This window comes from Serinus canaria, chromosome 9 (assembly GCF_022539315.1).
Source record: "Serinus canaria isolate serCan28SL12 chromosome 9, serCan2020, whole genome shotgun sequence".
Classification (NCBI taxonomy): domain Eukaryota; kingdom Metazoa; phylum Chordata; class Aves; order Passeriformes; family Fringillidae; genus Serinus; species Serinus canaria.
Window position 1 is genome coordinate 19106759 of NC_066323.1, and position 15417 is coordinate 19122175.

At 43.6% G+C, this 15417-nt stretch overlaps 1 protein-coding gene across 1 annotated transcript in view; it reads right to left on the minus strand.

Annotated features, from left to right (window-relative positions):
• PPP2R3A (protein phosphatase 2 regulatory subunit B''alpha) overlaps positions 1–15417 on the minus strand; it is a 53100-nt gene that overhangs the window by 35844 nt on the left and 1839 nt on the right. The window contains exon 2 of the mRNA XM_030227140.2: positions 2924–5347. Coding sequence (XP_030083000.1) covers positions 2924–4903 — 1980 coding nt within the window. The 5' untranslated portion in view covers positions 4904–5347. The remainder of the gene's footprint in view (positions 1–2923; positions 5348–15417) is intronic.

The following is a 15417-nucleotide window of genomic DNA, read 5'->3' on the forward strand; positions in this document are numbered from 1 at the left end:
AATGTTAGCTAGGTTTAACTTACATACAAGCACCAAAGTCAGTATAAAGAAGGTTTTAGAACAATACAATGGAAGTAGAGGCATAGAGGCATTTCTTTCCCACAGAAATGGGAAGCAGAACTGCTCTTTCTGGCTCACTACAACACAAGTAATCCTTTTGAGGAGATATACAATAGTAGAGGGACAAAAACCAAGAGTCTCTTTGTATCAAAGCTTGGCCTTGACCTCTGCTCCCAAAATTATTCATAAACTTTTTTCAACAGCTCTTAAAATGCAACATATGAGCAGAACATGCAGCAGAGCCCTGCACCACTCACACAGAAGGACCACGTTGCTTACAGATTATTCTAGGGTTCTTTCACTAGAGCACCACTCCAAGCATTAGCTGAATTTACTTTGTCAAATCAGCCAACCTGTACAGGTGGCAGACCAAGGACAGAGGTTACAGTAAAAAACATCTACCACTGACTTCTCCAAGGACTTTGCCCATGACATTTTACTCAAAGGCAGCAGTCTTTACCTTCCAACACACCCCAACACTCAGCATTTCTGCAGGTCAGCTCAGAGCATCCCAACAGCCCCATCTCCTCCTTCTTCACTGCTCACTGGTTCCAGTTTCCCCCAGTTCCCTCAAACCTGCTGATCAATCCAGCCCTCCTCACTACAGACAAAAATACAGACAAGTACTAGGGGGCTTATTGATCTCTAAAAGGCAACTGCATTCTTTTCACTGAACGACTTTTTTCAAAACCAGCATACTAAAAAGTCAGCTTAAGAAAGGCACAGAGAACAGGAAATCCCAAAACAAATAGTTCAGAGGTTTAGAGATAAGCAACGGAAAACTGGATCTCAGAATGGGAAATGTTGGACAGTCTAGAAGTATGCAATGCTTCCTGGCCTGCCGGGAGAAGCGTGATGCCCTCATGATGTGCTCTGCAAAACTGATGGACTTCTGGAGTATTCATCTCCTAGTTTCTAAATATTTGGGTTTTGAAGATGAAGAGGCAAATAATCCTTTTGTTCTCTGTGGAGGATCATAACTGGGTTTATGATAAAGAGGAAGTCTGTTGCTGATATAAATTAGCACAGATTTAACACAGACAGGCCAGAGAACAGCCTGGTCTGAAGGATTCTCCCTCTCCTTTTTCATTGCTTAGCATTTGAGGGATATTAAATCTGTCACAACCTTCACAAACAAAAGGTAAGGTGTGTTGTGTTGTCAGCAGTCTGAGAGCTCTGAGGTTTCTGCATGTGTGCCCAGCTATTTGATAACAGTTTTATGAGCCTTTAGAAAATACAACAAATACTTTGCATAATTGAGGCACACATGCAATACCAAGTGAGAATCCACATGCAGCTTCAATTACATCCAGAGTGATCCAGGAACACGGATGTATTCCCTAAATGCTACACCTAGCAAGGGACACACCTGTGCCACAAAAACAGCAAACCTCAGGGCAAGTGCAGAGCCAGCAGCCCAGTGCCTTGTGCCCACTGCTGAGGGGACCAGCTCTCCCTCCCCAGAACAGCTCTTCTCTCCCAGGGTCTTTGGCTCTGGGCATCTGCACAAGGCAGGAGTTGTGTGACTGCACAGAGGAGCAGAGCTCTGGGAGCTGTGGAGCACATGTCCATAGAAGGCAGGCTGGGAGCAAACTAACACACAGCTAGGTGGGATCAGGGGAGCACAACCTGCCAAGGCACCACACTGAGAAGTCACTTGGCAGCATAAATGCATCCCATTTTCAAGCATTACATAAAATCTGCCACAAAGCCAATGTCACGCTTCATCAAACACATTTTTGTTTGAACTCACAAGTCAGAAAATTTGGTAAAATAATGTACAAGGCAAGATTACAAGGGATTACTTTAGAGATTCTGGAGCTGTTTAATTGTACACTCTCTGAGGAAAAAGATTCTTTCCCTTGCTGGAAATATCAGAATTCCATTTTCTGTAAGCAAAGTTTCCCAGAGCAACAACAGAAACTCTTGGAGAGCCTGGTCTAAAAGGATCTCAGTGCCATCATGCAGGGTAAGACACAACCCATGCACTCTTTTTCAGAACTGCATCAAGTTTTGGGCTAAAGTGGCCAGTTCTGAAAACATGCATATTAAGCTCAAACTGGAAGAAGCTCTGAAAGTTCACTTACAACCTGGGCACTTTTTCAGTGCCTATGTGGAAGGGGGATTTTGGAAATTGAAGTCCTCTATAGAGTTGCTGCCTACTTGGAAGTATGGCAACAAGTTTTCTTGAGATTTGGCAGCAGTTATCAAAGGAAAAGCACGGAGTGCTTAACAGACAGCCCTGGCTTCCCTCTGAAGCAGGCTCCCATCAAGACTCTCGTTCCTTGGAAAACCTGCTCCTCATCTGAGATACAAGCAATACAGATTCCACATGATGCCATGCACTGGGGATGGGAAAAGCAAAAGTAAATCCTCTGAGATTCTGTCCTTTGCCCCACAGAGGACTGGTCTCTTTAGGAACCAGTGATGAGGAGAAAGGCTGCTCAGAGATGAGAAAGGGAGAGGTGGAAGAATCAGTTCTCACTGAACTGATGAGAGGCAGTCCAATACTTGATTCCAGAAATGAAGTAATTATTTATACTTATTAAAGTAATTATTACTACACCCTATTATAAGGGACCCATTTAAACCACAAGCAAACAGTCAACAGGAGCACCTGCAGGAAAGGATCAAGCTCAAAGGTGAAACTCCAGGTCAGGACCTATTTTATTTTCTCATGGGTTTCAGTTTCCTTTTTTTGTTTGTATTTAAATAAAGGCTACATTTCTGCCAGGTTGAACACATTATTCCACACTGCAGCATTCAAAGCACAATGCATCACTTGGATGTAATTCCCCACACTCCCCCACATTTTCCCATGTTTGTTTTACTCACTATCCCATCAAAAGTTTTGTTCTCTTACCTTTATTACTTCTGGGGCCTGCTGAATTGAAGCTGGGACACAGTCTCCGGAGGCAGCCCCAGCATGGCTTTTTTGCCCTGCAAGCAGGGACTGAGAAGGAGTTGCTAAAGTTTCCTGGAGAATTTGCATCACTTCCCTCTCCTTGGACAAACTTCCCTTGCCAGTCTGGAATTCCACCAGCTCCTGGGCAAAGTCCTCAATGCTTCCCAGGATACGGAGTAGAAGGGCTTTGTCATCATCTTCCATTTTATGACCGTTGGTTTCCATGATTTTTGACAAAGAAGAAGGGGGATCAGCAGGTTTACTTTTGGGTTCCAGAGCCAGAGGTGGAGCCTGCCTACCTTGCTTGCCAGACACCTGCAGCGAGGCAGGTTCGCCCTCCTTCCGAGAGGGTTCCCTCAGAGTACTCTGCATTTTCTGTGAGAAGCTCTCCAAGTCCAGCAGCAGTTTGTCTATCTCCTCCTTGTCCACCCTGCTGCATGTCTGGGCTCCTTTGGGGACAACAGCTTGGGCACCACCCAACACAGGGTCTGACACTGGTTTTAAAGGAGCAGTTTGCTCGGGAGCATCTCCGACCCTGGCCCGCTCTGCTTTAGCATCAGCAGCAAGGTCTGAACCAGCAGCTCGCTGGTAGCTGTGCTCCAGGCTGTGCCAGCCCCCCTTCTGCTCTGCCTTCTTCTCTGTCCCCACTCTTCTGTCCCCATCAGACTCCTCCTCGATGTACAGCGCCTCGGTGGCAGATGTGACATCGCAGGGGCTCGGGGCCGGTGACTGAGGTAGAGCATCTTTCACAGCTCTCACGCTGCTCTCTGGAGGGACAGCAGGCAGAGAGCTGGAGGTGAAGCTCACAGTACCTGTCTGGATGGACTGGGAGGTGTTTATCACCTCACCCTGACCTGGTAGAACAAGAGGAGCTGTGCTTGAGGATGGCAGCTGAATGATATCTTCATACCTGGGTGGCTGCTCATCACCAAATACCAGGGGAAAGGGAGTTTGCTGTAAGCCATGGAAACAGTTCATCAGCTCTGCCCAGTCACTCGCTTCTCTCTGCCCCGCTGTCTTCAGCTCAAAGGGCAGCTTTTTCAGGTAGGAAGAAAATCTTGTCATCAGATTCATGTATATCCTCTCTGAATTAGCCAGGGGATCATTGCTGCTCCCTCCACCAACATCTGCAGATTTCTTCTTGATGCAGTGCTTGATTATGTCTGTGCACTTTTTCAGATCCTCTGAGCACTTGAGCAGGATGTCCAGGCACACCTTAATATCCCCACCAGAAGAACCATCTAGCTTGTGTTTTTCTAAAATCTGGGTAATGAAGTTTTCTTCAGGGAAGGAATGAGGGCAGAAGGGAACCACAGGATTCACGGTGACTTCTGGAGCATCAGTGCTCTCCTGCCATTTCTCCACAGGTGAGGGGCTCTGCAAAAAGCCACATGGAGGGCAGTTCTCATCATTGTTAAAGTGCCCATAAATCAAGTCAAAATCAAAGGATCGTCTGCTGAAAGATTCTGACCGAACTTTTCTTCCCTTTCTGTAGGCCACATGACTAGAAGAGTTTTTGAGCTTTTCAAAGGAGAACTCCTTTATTTTACCACTGGCAAGGTTTATTGCCTCACCAGTAATGTCTTTTAAACTGCTAGAGGCTTGCACTGAAAAGCCTTTCTTGATTCTTGGATTATTTGGGAGGATTTGATGATAGTCCTCATTTCCAGCCAAGGCAAGACCATTTTCAGGAACAGGAATTTTATGGTCCAGGTTGGCATCCTGGACACTGAGCTCTGCACAGACACTGTGGTGAGCTACTATGCAGGTGAGTCCCTGTCTGAGGAGCTGGCAGGAGCCTGTGCAGTAGTGCACAGTGTGCTGGGAGTGCTGCTCTACCAGCACACTGCTGTAGCAGTTCACTGAAGTCACCATCAGCCTGTAGCTCGCTGCCATAGCACAGACCACGCTGGGAAGTGAGGCTGCAAAACTCACCATGAACTTCACAGGGAAAAGCTCACTTTTCACAGCCACACCAGATTGGATGAAAACATTCAAATGTCAATTGGAAATATCCAAACTGTGTGAGGAGCTTCTGCCTTGGAAAGCCCTGGAGAAGTCTGGAGTGGTTTCAGCGGTACAGTTACAACAACTAGTGCAACTTGCACATGGTTTAACTTAAGGCACCTCGATGCTCATATTCCATGCTCAGCAGAGGTGCAGCATGAGCTGCTCCATTTCCAATGGTTCAGGTAGCTTCTCCAGCAGAGGCCATAAAATCCAGTCAGTTTTAAGGCAGAAGTGACAAGTCAGCAATTTCCGTTTGACCCTTTTTCTCTCTTTTTGGGTGGGTCAGTAAAAGGTAGATAATCCAGTAGCATGTGCAGAGAAAAAACCCAGTGTACTTGGGAGATTCCTCTCTCACACTGGTGACACAGGTCCCTGCAATAGAAATAAAGGTGACAGTCATTATGATTGCCATATATTGTGCAGCCTTGTCTACTACTAAACATCTGGCAGCAGACAGAACAACCAGCCCACAGGCCTGCACAGAACAGAGTAGGCTGATAGTCTTCTTTTACTCAGATCTACCATATAAGAGCAGTGCTGAGGAGCTGGCCTATATTTATACACAGGCTGTCTGTGTGCTGCCATTTTAACAGCTCTATTTTAGCCACTCATTAATTTTTTTCAGACTTGCTTTTTTTCCTCCCCAGACCGAGCAAAACATTACCTTTAATTCTAATAGAGCAAAACATTTTGATCCTGTTGTGAATTTCTGCCTTTTGTTTTTCAAGGCTCTAAAGATAAGGCAAAGGGCAGTAGAGAAAAGCACTTTCAGGATTTCCAAGCTATCTGGATTATAAAAAGCTGCAAAAAGCCTGCACCAAAGTAGCTGAATGCCTCTAAGAATGCAGTCATCAGTAAAGGCCACATTGACTTCCATTAGCCTTTCACCAAGGTCTCTGGGACCATAGCAATATATTTTAAGGAGGAATAACTGTTGCTCTTACAATCCATAAACAGCAGCATATTTAATGGAGCAAGTCCACTGCTGTAGACATTGAGGATAGTAACATTTGTATAAAGGTTAAGCCTACGAAAACTAGGAATTGGAGTGTTTTACACTTGGCACAGTCATTTCCAGCTGCATTTCCTATCATCATGGTCAGAATTGCACCAGAAAAAAACTCAAAAGCTGTTTAACTTTGTTATGAAAAAAAGCAAATCTCAGATTTAAGGGTCTTGAATTTTAGACATTGCCTCATCTTTCTTTAATACATGAACAATCAAATGAAAACACCCAAGTGAAATTCTGAGCACCCTCTATTCCTGTACAAACAGAAATTTATTTAATAAAACATTATTATATCACACAGCTAAGTCCCTCCACAGCACGGGTTTATTTTGATTTCTTCAAAGGCAAATATCCAGCACTGCGAAAGGCCAGGCCTGCACCTGATGAAAGAAAGCACTGCCCTCCCCACAGTTCCATCCCATAACTTAGGCTCAAAGCCTGGACAAACACAGCCCACACAAAGCAAGTCCCTTAAGAGTCTGGTGCTGTTGTAATTACCCACTGGGGAGAGCATAAGTCTAAATGTTCACATTTTACATATTCTAAAGCCTTAATTTAAAATTGAGAAGCATTGATTCAAGAGTGTTCAGTGGAATTTGTGATGTGCCACGTCTGCTCGCTGCAGTTATGTGGAGTGGCACAGATAAAGAACCCTTCCCAATTGTTCTTTGGATTATATAAGGCGCTGAAAAAATTGTTTTCAGGATGAAGAGTTAACTGCCATGCTGGGCTCTGTAACAGGCTGCCACCTGCCCATCCCAGCTGCAGGCCAAGCAGCTCCTCCTGTCCTGGCCTGCCCCCCTCCACACCCACTGGCACTGCCCCAAAGCCCCTCCGGCATGGGAGGGCCCTCCCGAGGGATGAGCAGAGTTATGAGATGGGCCCCGTCCCCTGGGATGAGCCGTGGTACCAGCTGTGCCCCTTCCCCTGGGATGAGCCATGGTACCAGCTGTGCCCCTTCCCCTGGGAACAGCCGTGGTACAAGGTGTACCCCCTCCCTAGGGAACAGCCGTGGCACAAGGTGTGCCCCTTGCCCAAGGACAAGCACAGGTACCAGGTGCGCCCCAGCCACTGCAGTGAGTCAAGGTGCTGGAGGAGGAAGGGCATGCACGGAACCCTTTTCACACCCTGAGGTGCTCACACCATCACTCACAAAGCCAGGGAACAACACTTCACAGCCTCCACTGCCTCGTGTGCTAAACCCTCGGCTGAATCAGAGCCACAATTTAACAAGGGCTGCTGGCTCCCCAATGCCTTCATGGGCTCTGTCAGGAAACTCATGCTAGGCCTGCAAAAAGTCCACTGATCCATGGACTCCCTTCAACACAACAGAGTAAGAGGTCTGCTGCTTTTTCTTTTCTCAGCCTCCAACAACTTCAAACAAGCCTTCTGGCATTTCCTGAAATGACTGCTATATAATATTTAGAGAAAAAAGAGGCCTTCAGGACAGCAAGTTTGATGAAGAAATAATATTGCTTCTCAAAAAGCATAGGGTGTCCTGAGGGCTCCTTCCTCCCTCTGTGTCATACACAGCAAGGACAGACTGGTCTTCTTTTAGCAGCAAAGAACAGTTTGGGTTTATACCTAATTTGGGCAATAATTACATCTTGATTAAGTTATTTCTTAATTACAGTAATAATGTATTACTCACTGTCTCCTCCTCTGTCACTCCTAGGGTAGTTTCCTCCTACCACTGAATAAGCCAGTTCCTCTGATTCTTTAAGTCACCTTCAAGCAATAAAGTTTGTGTGTCTGTAAGGTATTCCTTCAAGGAAAAGGTCTCCTAGAATCCCAACCTAAATGGACTCTTTTTCTTTTTTTTTTTCTTTTTTTTTCTTTTTTTTTTTTTTTTTTTTGTTCAACCTTGTATTGCCAGCTATGTCCAATAACAATTTTAGGTGTTCACGCAATGATTGCTGCACTCTCTAATTCCTTTCCAGTTTGCCTGTATTCCTCTGGTACTAGCACAAACCAACACAATGCAAACACAAATCTGCCCAGGCCAACACAAATCTGCCTCCTGCCTCTGCTGTCAGCACCTTTTACTGCTGCATCTGAGGAGGAAGTAATCAAACAATCAATACAAAACCCCAATATCCTCTCTCCTACCACACTAACTAATGTCTTCTCAGTAATTATTTACTAATTGCTCTATTATCACTGTCTGCAGAAACATGCTCAAGTTCTTCAAGGCCGGAGCAGCACAAATCCTTACAGATGCAGAATAGAAATTTCTCTCCTTTCCTACTGCCTTGCCCAAGGTAGGACATGCTCAGCTTGCAGCTTTATTTGAATGTGATCCCTTGAGCATGATCCAACATGCAAACCCAGGCAGGACAAAGCCTGAGAGAGGAGTATCCCTGTTTTCAGATCTGGGAACGTGGCCTCAAGATGAGCTTCAGTTGTGACTCTTGGTGGGTGACTAAAACCTACTATTTATAAGCAGAATGAAAAGACCAAATGCATCAAGAAACTTTCCTACTTGGCTCTTTCCAGGCTGCAGTTTCATTCCAGTTTGACTCTAGAGCAGCCCCAGTTCAAACCACTGCAGAAAGATTCTGTAACTAGGACTGCTGCCACAAAACCAGCCCAGCCCTGGGGACACAGGACTGGCTCCACAACACAAACTGTGAATGAATAGTGCTTCTTGTGTGACTGCAGAATAATGCTTTATGTCTGTTCTATCTCTGCAAGATGACATGAATTACTTTCCAAAGGAAAAAATTATTGCAGATACTAATTTATAATTGTATAAAAGGTTATTCCACAAGACACACAAGAAATTCTATTCATGCAAAGATTATGCAGAAGTTAAAGAATTCAACAATGACAATCTGTTCAGATTGGGACTGTCAGCCAGCACTTGCAAACCGAAGTCTAGAAAGCTGCAGGACAGGGCTCCAATACCTCTCAAAGTCTCTAATTCACCAAAAGTCTTCTTGAACCCTTATCTGCAGCACTAGCAACAGGAGCTAGAAGCCACCATAACACAGTATTGATTCAGCCAGCCTTCCTGCACCAGGGCATGGCCTGAGCATCACTGTGGAATTGCTTGTTTCTAGTGGAAGGTGTGGTAGGACCAACCCTCCAGAGTTTGGTACTCTTGCAAAAGAAAACAAAGACAGAACAACTGGTCTGTCATTTGGACAGTCACCAGTATAGCTTCAGGTTTACCACCATGTCTGTGTAATCAGGTGTCAGGTCTCACCCCCTTAGAAGGGCTTGTAGTACCAAAAAGCAGCACTTAACTGTATCTTCTTATTTAGAAATGATTGGGGTTTGTTTAGAATTTACTGAGCAAAGCAGATTTGGGAGCAAGCTATATGGATTATAGAAGAAAAAAAAGCAGGCAAACAACAAAGTAATGTTTCTTTCCAAGAAATTTTTGTAACAAATCTAGTTCTGATGAATTAAGTGGAAATTTTACAACCAGACAATAAATTATTTTGGATCACAAAGGAACTGATTAGCAACTCGCCATCACTCGCACAACTTTTTGCTTCTCAAAAAGGAACAGGAGATTAAAATTAGTAACTTTTCTTCTTATACTGAAGTTCAGAAGAAAAAAATCTGAGTTGTTCCTTTGTCCTGTATTTCTTATACATTTACAGCTTATAATATTTTTGTGTACTTAATGGCAACAGAACTTTTATGCATGTAGGACCTAGGTCTGAAGTGCAGCTTTTCAGTCCTCAGGACCAGCAGAAACTTGATGCACGTGCACAATTTCAGGGACAGTAGAAGAAACCACTCACAATTGCATCTGAGCACTTTGGGGATTACAGGGGCTTATATCACTGACACTGTCCCTGCAACCAGAACCTTTAGAATCTTTATTTCTAAAAGGTTTTAGCTACAAGCTATTTCATGTTTTAGAAACTGCAACAAACTGTGATGGCTACAAATCTCAACTTGTCTCATAACCCTGGTTAGAGGACCTGACCTACTCAAAGTAAGCACTTCATTTGAACCAGAGGACACTTCCTCATATTCTCAAGTGCTTCAATATTTAATTATACACATTCTAGGAAAAGGGTCATCATTTCCCACTGAAGTATGTTCAACATCAGGTTCCACAGCTATCCCACTTTCTTATGCTAAATTAAAAGAGCTTTCAGGAAGACAAATTTCCTCACCTACAAGTACTAACACAGTATAATCAAATCACCTCTTAGCATTTTCCAGGAGTGCCAGAGAGTCTGAGAGATATCTTCAGTCATTGCTATAAATCTTTGTCCGAGTTCTGTCTGTAACTTGCTATTGTTCTTACAAAACCATGGCAGAGGTGGGATTCACCTCACCTACACAGCCATGAAGTCTTTGGTGCTGTCTGTAGGCAATGCAGATAGGGAGACACCTCAAAAACAAAGATCACCCCAATGAGTTTAACAATCTAATTTTGAGATGAGCTACAATAAATGAATCCCATCCTTCAGGATTACATAAGAACACAGAAAAAACAATTTTTGTCTCCAACAGTGGTTAAATGGCAATGCTCAAGGGGCAGTATTAGATAGACACGCTGTATTTCCTAGGAGTATTCTCCTGGCCTCCAACTGCTCCCAGTTCATGAGAACTAGGAAGCTGGATGTGGTTTGTGTGTACTTACTAACCTTTGGAGGATTTCTCTCCTATTTCTTCCTTGAACACCCCTGAATTCAACAGAAATTTTTTGCATCCTGAGCATCTTTTGACAAGACATTCTACCATCAACCACCCTGCTTTCAGCCCTGTCACTCACCAGCCTCAGTATGTCAAGATCTTTTACTGAGACACTGCACAAACACTACATCTCCATGCACACTGTCCACAGCATTCCCAAATTTACAGAACTCCATGTCATCCTCTGCCTTCTCTTTGCTTACTCAGTTCTCCTAGTGCAGAAGCCACTTTGCAGCTCTAAGCATTCCCACTGCCCCTCTCATAAGCTTTTCTGGTTCAACTACACACTTTAGGACACAGGAACCAAAGTGGACAGAGCATTCAGGAAAGATGAGGACCACAGGCAGAAATTAATTTTTGAGCTGCCTTTCAAAAATCAGTATTATCCCTACATAGTGTTTTCCCCTTTCCAGCCTCACTGCTTTCAGATAATGTATTCTCAAGTGTCTGCTCTCATAACCACCTGTTAGCTCACTCAGTCCTTCTTCCTACTTGTCTTCCAAGAGGAAATAAAGATACTATTGTCCTTTGTAAAATGCTCAGAGTTCTACTGAGAGAACACTGTATTCAAGAGGAAGGTGTTCACTTTTAGAGATCAATATTTTCATGTAGCCTCAGAAAAAAGGTTCAGAGATGGGCAGCAATAATGACCCAGAGGTCTTGAACAGCTATTCTGTGAGGAATGATGGAGCAGGACCAGGCACTTCAAGTCAGAAGAGAGGTGACTTCAGAGAAATAGAAATCTCCAAAGTCATGAATGGCATGGAAAGGGCAGATAGGGTCTGACTGCTCACCTACTCCTCAGCACCAGAACCAGCTGGTCAGTGCCCCAAGAAACAGGGTAAAACAAGCACACACATGCAGCAAACCTGGGAAATGTCTCATCAAAGGATGCCACAGACCCAGAAAGGTTCTGGGGAGCCAAGGGGCCATGTTTTTATACCTCCTCTGTCAAAGCCATCACCTTTTTCGTGGATGCTACTTGACACCCTCTAATTCTTGCTGTGCTGGGGTGACAGAATAAACAGGGATATTCCCATGGCTGTAGATTTCTATCCTAATCCTGCCTACTTCCAAACATGTAGTTTCCACACTAAGTTCCATTTTATTTGGATACTCTTTTTACAAAAGCTCTTCACTCATGTTTTTCTGTAATATTAACTACATCTTTTTGGAGAGGGGAGAATGTCTACTCCTAACTTTGGGAGGGTATGGTATTCATTACAAAAACACTATGGACTTACACCATGGCATGCTGGTTTGCTCCCTCTCCTCCTCCTAGAGATGTCATTTCTATTTGACTTTTTTGTTGTTTTTGACTGCTGCTGAGCAAGTTTCACAGAGCCTTATCTGCATTACTTAAAAGATCTCTTTCTTGAATGGCACAGATTCTCATGAGCTCATCACTGCACAGGCACAGGGAGTTGTTTATCCCTTGTGCACATTTGTTTATATCTGCTGGTATCAAGTACCTACAACCAAGTACTGTGAGAACCTTCTGCAACTGCAGCCAGCTTTTGTTTCTGCTACCCTGCTTCTGTGATTTTCAGCATACACTGTCACTTCATTACTCAGCCTCTCTTCCAGGACATTTATAACTCGGTTCAACAACACAAGCCTTAACGTGGATCCCCCCAGAAGTGAAGGGTGATCACTCTTCCCTAGAAAAGCTGACAGTCCTTCCTAGGCTTTTACCAGGTGTTAATTACTGAGAAAGCTACACTGCTGCTCCAAGGCAGTTCATTTCCTTTAAGGAGCATTAACAAAGTCCTTTGTTAATCTCTCTCTGAAAACCCAGACACAGCAGATTATTTGCTTGTTTGTCTCTCATGCCTTCTTGTCCAAGACCATCAAACTTTACCAGCTGTAGCTGGACTCCAGCATTCCTGCAGTGATCCATGGAGGTCACTGCAATGGGAACACTTACCAAGGCAGGCTTCCAAGCAGACATGACCTTGAGCCTCACTGCCCGTGGCAGGACCATTAACACTGCTCTGCAGTCACTGTGCATTTGGAGAAGTCAGTTTTTACACTGAGAAATCTGTTTTGTTAGATTTACCCTAAAGAAAAAGAATCCCCCAACACTAACTTAAATACAACCTCTCCACATTTACAGCAGCAACATAAGGCAAGTCCACCACTCAAAAAGATCTGGGCTAGTATCAATAATAATAGTATTCACTGACTTTTAAAAATAAACCTGGGAGTAGACCATAACCTATTGTTTTAAAATACTGTCTTTATAGTTAGTGAATGCAGTATTATTCAGTGTAACTCCTCCAGGTTAAGTAACAGGGTTATCTAATACTCCAGGGCCTCTATCCCCTTCACAAACACCAGCACAGAGTTCCTGAACATGAGCATACCAGAAACTGCTGGGGAACACCAGTGCACAGGCATCACTGTGGTGTCACTGGGGGTGTCAGCTGGGAAGGAGAGGAGTTAACAGTACCAGGAAAGATGTCACCCTTTTCAGCTTTTCTGAAATACCTTTCTTCAACTTTCCGTTTGTACAGTCTTGGAACTAAAACTGACCAGACAGGAATTTGTGCCCCATGAGACTGGTTTCCAGTTAGATGAGACAGCAAGAGAGTAAAAGCTCACACGATTTTTCCACGTAACGCCAGCCCATTACACACAAATACTTTGCCAACTAATTATTGTTCCAGCCCCGTGTCTGTGTAGAGCCACCGATCTTGCTCACTTAGCAGGACCCAAATACATTCACAAACATGCTGAAGTTTAGCAAGGCACAAGAAAAAGAGAAATTAACGCCTGAGCTCTGACACACTGACAGAAAATAAGGTGACCAACTAGTAAAACACTGGAGGTGAACAAGCTTCAAAAGCCCATAATTAGCAAGGCTCAGGGCAGAGGTCAGAAAGCCTGTTTGATTAAGTAATGTGGCTCCTGGCTGCTTATAACCATATATGGAAAGAGATAATTTCATATTAGCAAGATAAATTTATTGTCCCTGGAATGTTAATTCAGTATTAAGAGTATCCATTCACTTTACACGAATTAAAGTGATTTTATTTAAGTGTTAAAATAACAAAGGAAGATTTGTGTCCGAGACAGCATTCCCTTGGTCATTAACTTCTGCTGACACTGAGGTTACAATTTACAGATTCCCTGAAACCATTTTTGGAAACTAACTTGGAAGTTAAATTTCTCCTGTAGCAGAGTAGCCATCTGCTAGTGGTCTGCAGAATAAATACACTTTTAATTTAATAACCACTAAAACAAAACAATTGTTTTCATTTATTGCCCATCTATTCAGAGCTCATGCATTTCTCATTGCTTGACATATCCAACTTCTACAGGTCTTACATGTATCACATTAGAGTTACTTAAACCCTCAGGCATTCAAAATTTTGGGTAAAATTCTCTTTGTCTGAGGTAACAGCCCATTTCTCCGGGGCAGCCTCAGTTCCCAGCTGGAGTACTGCTATAGCTATCCCATGGGTCAGCAACAAGCACAGTGACACAGAAAAGCTGCAACTCTGCTGCATTCCTCCCCTCTCCTCTGAGGCACAGCCCCAGGAGCTGCCATTCCCACCAGCCATACCTTCCACAAGCCCATTCCTGCCAGCCTCCCATCACTGGGAACAGCAGCAGCTGTCGAAATGCAACAAATTACACCAAAAAGTGCAGCATGTCCTGGCATTCAACAAGTTTGGCACTGCTACAGATTTTTGTGCCTGTGCCTTCGATAAGCACCCCAGAGGCACAGAGCAGTGTGCTCAAAGCAACACACAGTTTAAGGGAGTATAACTTTTCTGTACCTCATCCTCTACCAAGGAAAATTGAAGGTGTTTTAGCCTGACATTCCAGCAAGATTGTGGAAATAATTTCTCCTGTGTCTTTATTAACCCAGGGAAATTTACAAAACAACAATGAAGCAAAGAGAATTTCCATTAACTTCTCTCTTTTCTCTGTGTATTTAAATAGAAGCAGATTAAAAAGAAAAGCAATACACACAGAAAAAAAAAAAACCAAACAGAAAACCAGATAAATGTAAAGATTACCTCAATTACCTCCCTTTAAGTGGACAGCCGTGTTCACATTTGTGAAGCTGCATATTCATTAAAATAAAGTAATTTTTAACTAGCTTGTGTTTTACGTGTATGACCTCAGGTATTGCCTGCTACACCCTTCCCATACACTATTCTGCAGTCAGAATTACTCATTTCTCCATCAGCAGAGTATCTGCATGCTGATCAAACACTGATTAATTAGCATGGTTAATTACCAACATATTTTTCGATAATATTTTCCAGTATTATTCTCATTTTACTCTGCAAAGAGAATACATCTGTTTCTGGTGCTCAAGCCCTGATTTTCCAAAGTCTGTGACATTAGGGAGTGTTTCATGTGGCCAAAGCAAAGCACCTGCTTAGTCACAACTGTCTTGGCAGTCCTAGCTCAGAAATTCCACAAGCTAGACCCAGGGACATAAACAGCAGAGGAAATACAACAGTGAATTCTGCTGGAAGAATCTTGTCCCATAACACACATGAAAACAATTCTTTATGACAGCACTCAGCTAGGTTAATTATGGATGAGAAAATTCCCCTCCTCCTGCAGTTCTACTTTGCTGTCCCATTTCTGACAGAATTGGAGCACAGGATCTAAGCTCTAACTAAACCTTCAGGAGAAAGGTTGATCTTAGGGAAAGAAGAACATGCAGTCATTTAAATCAAATCAGTATTGGAAAACATTTACTCAAGGAAGGCAAAGCAAGCTGTGTCCTGCACCAGGACATGCCAAG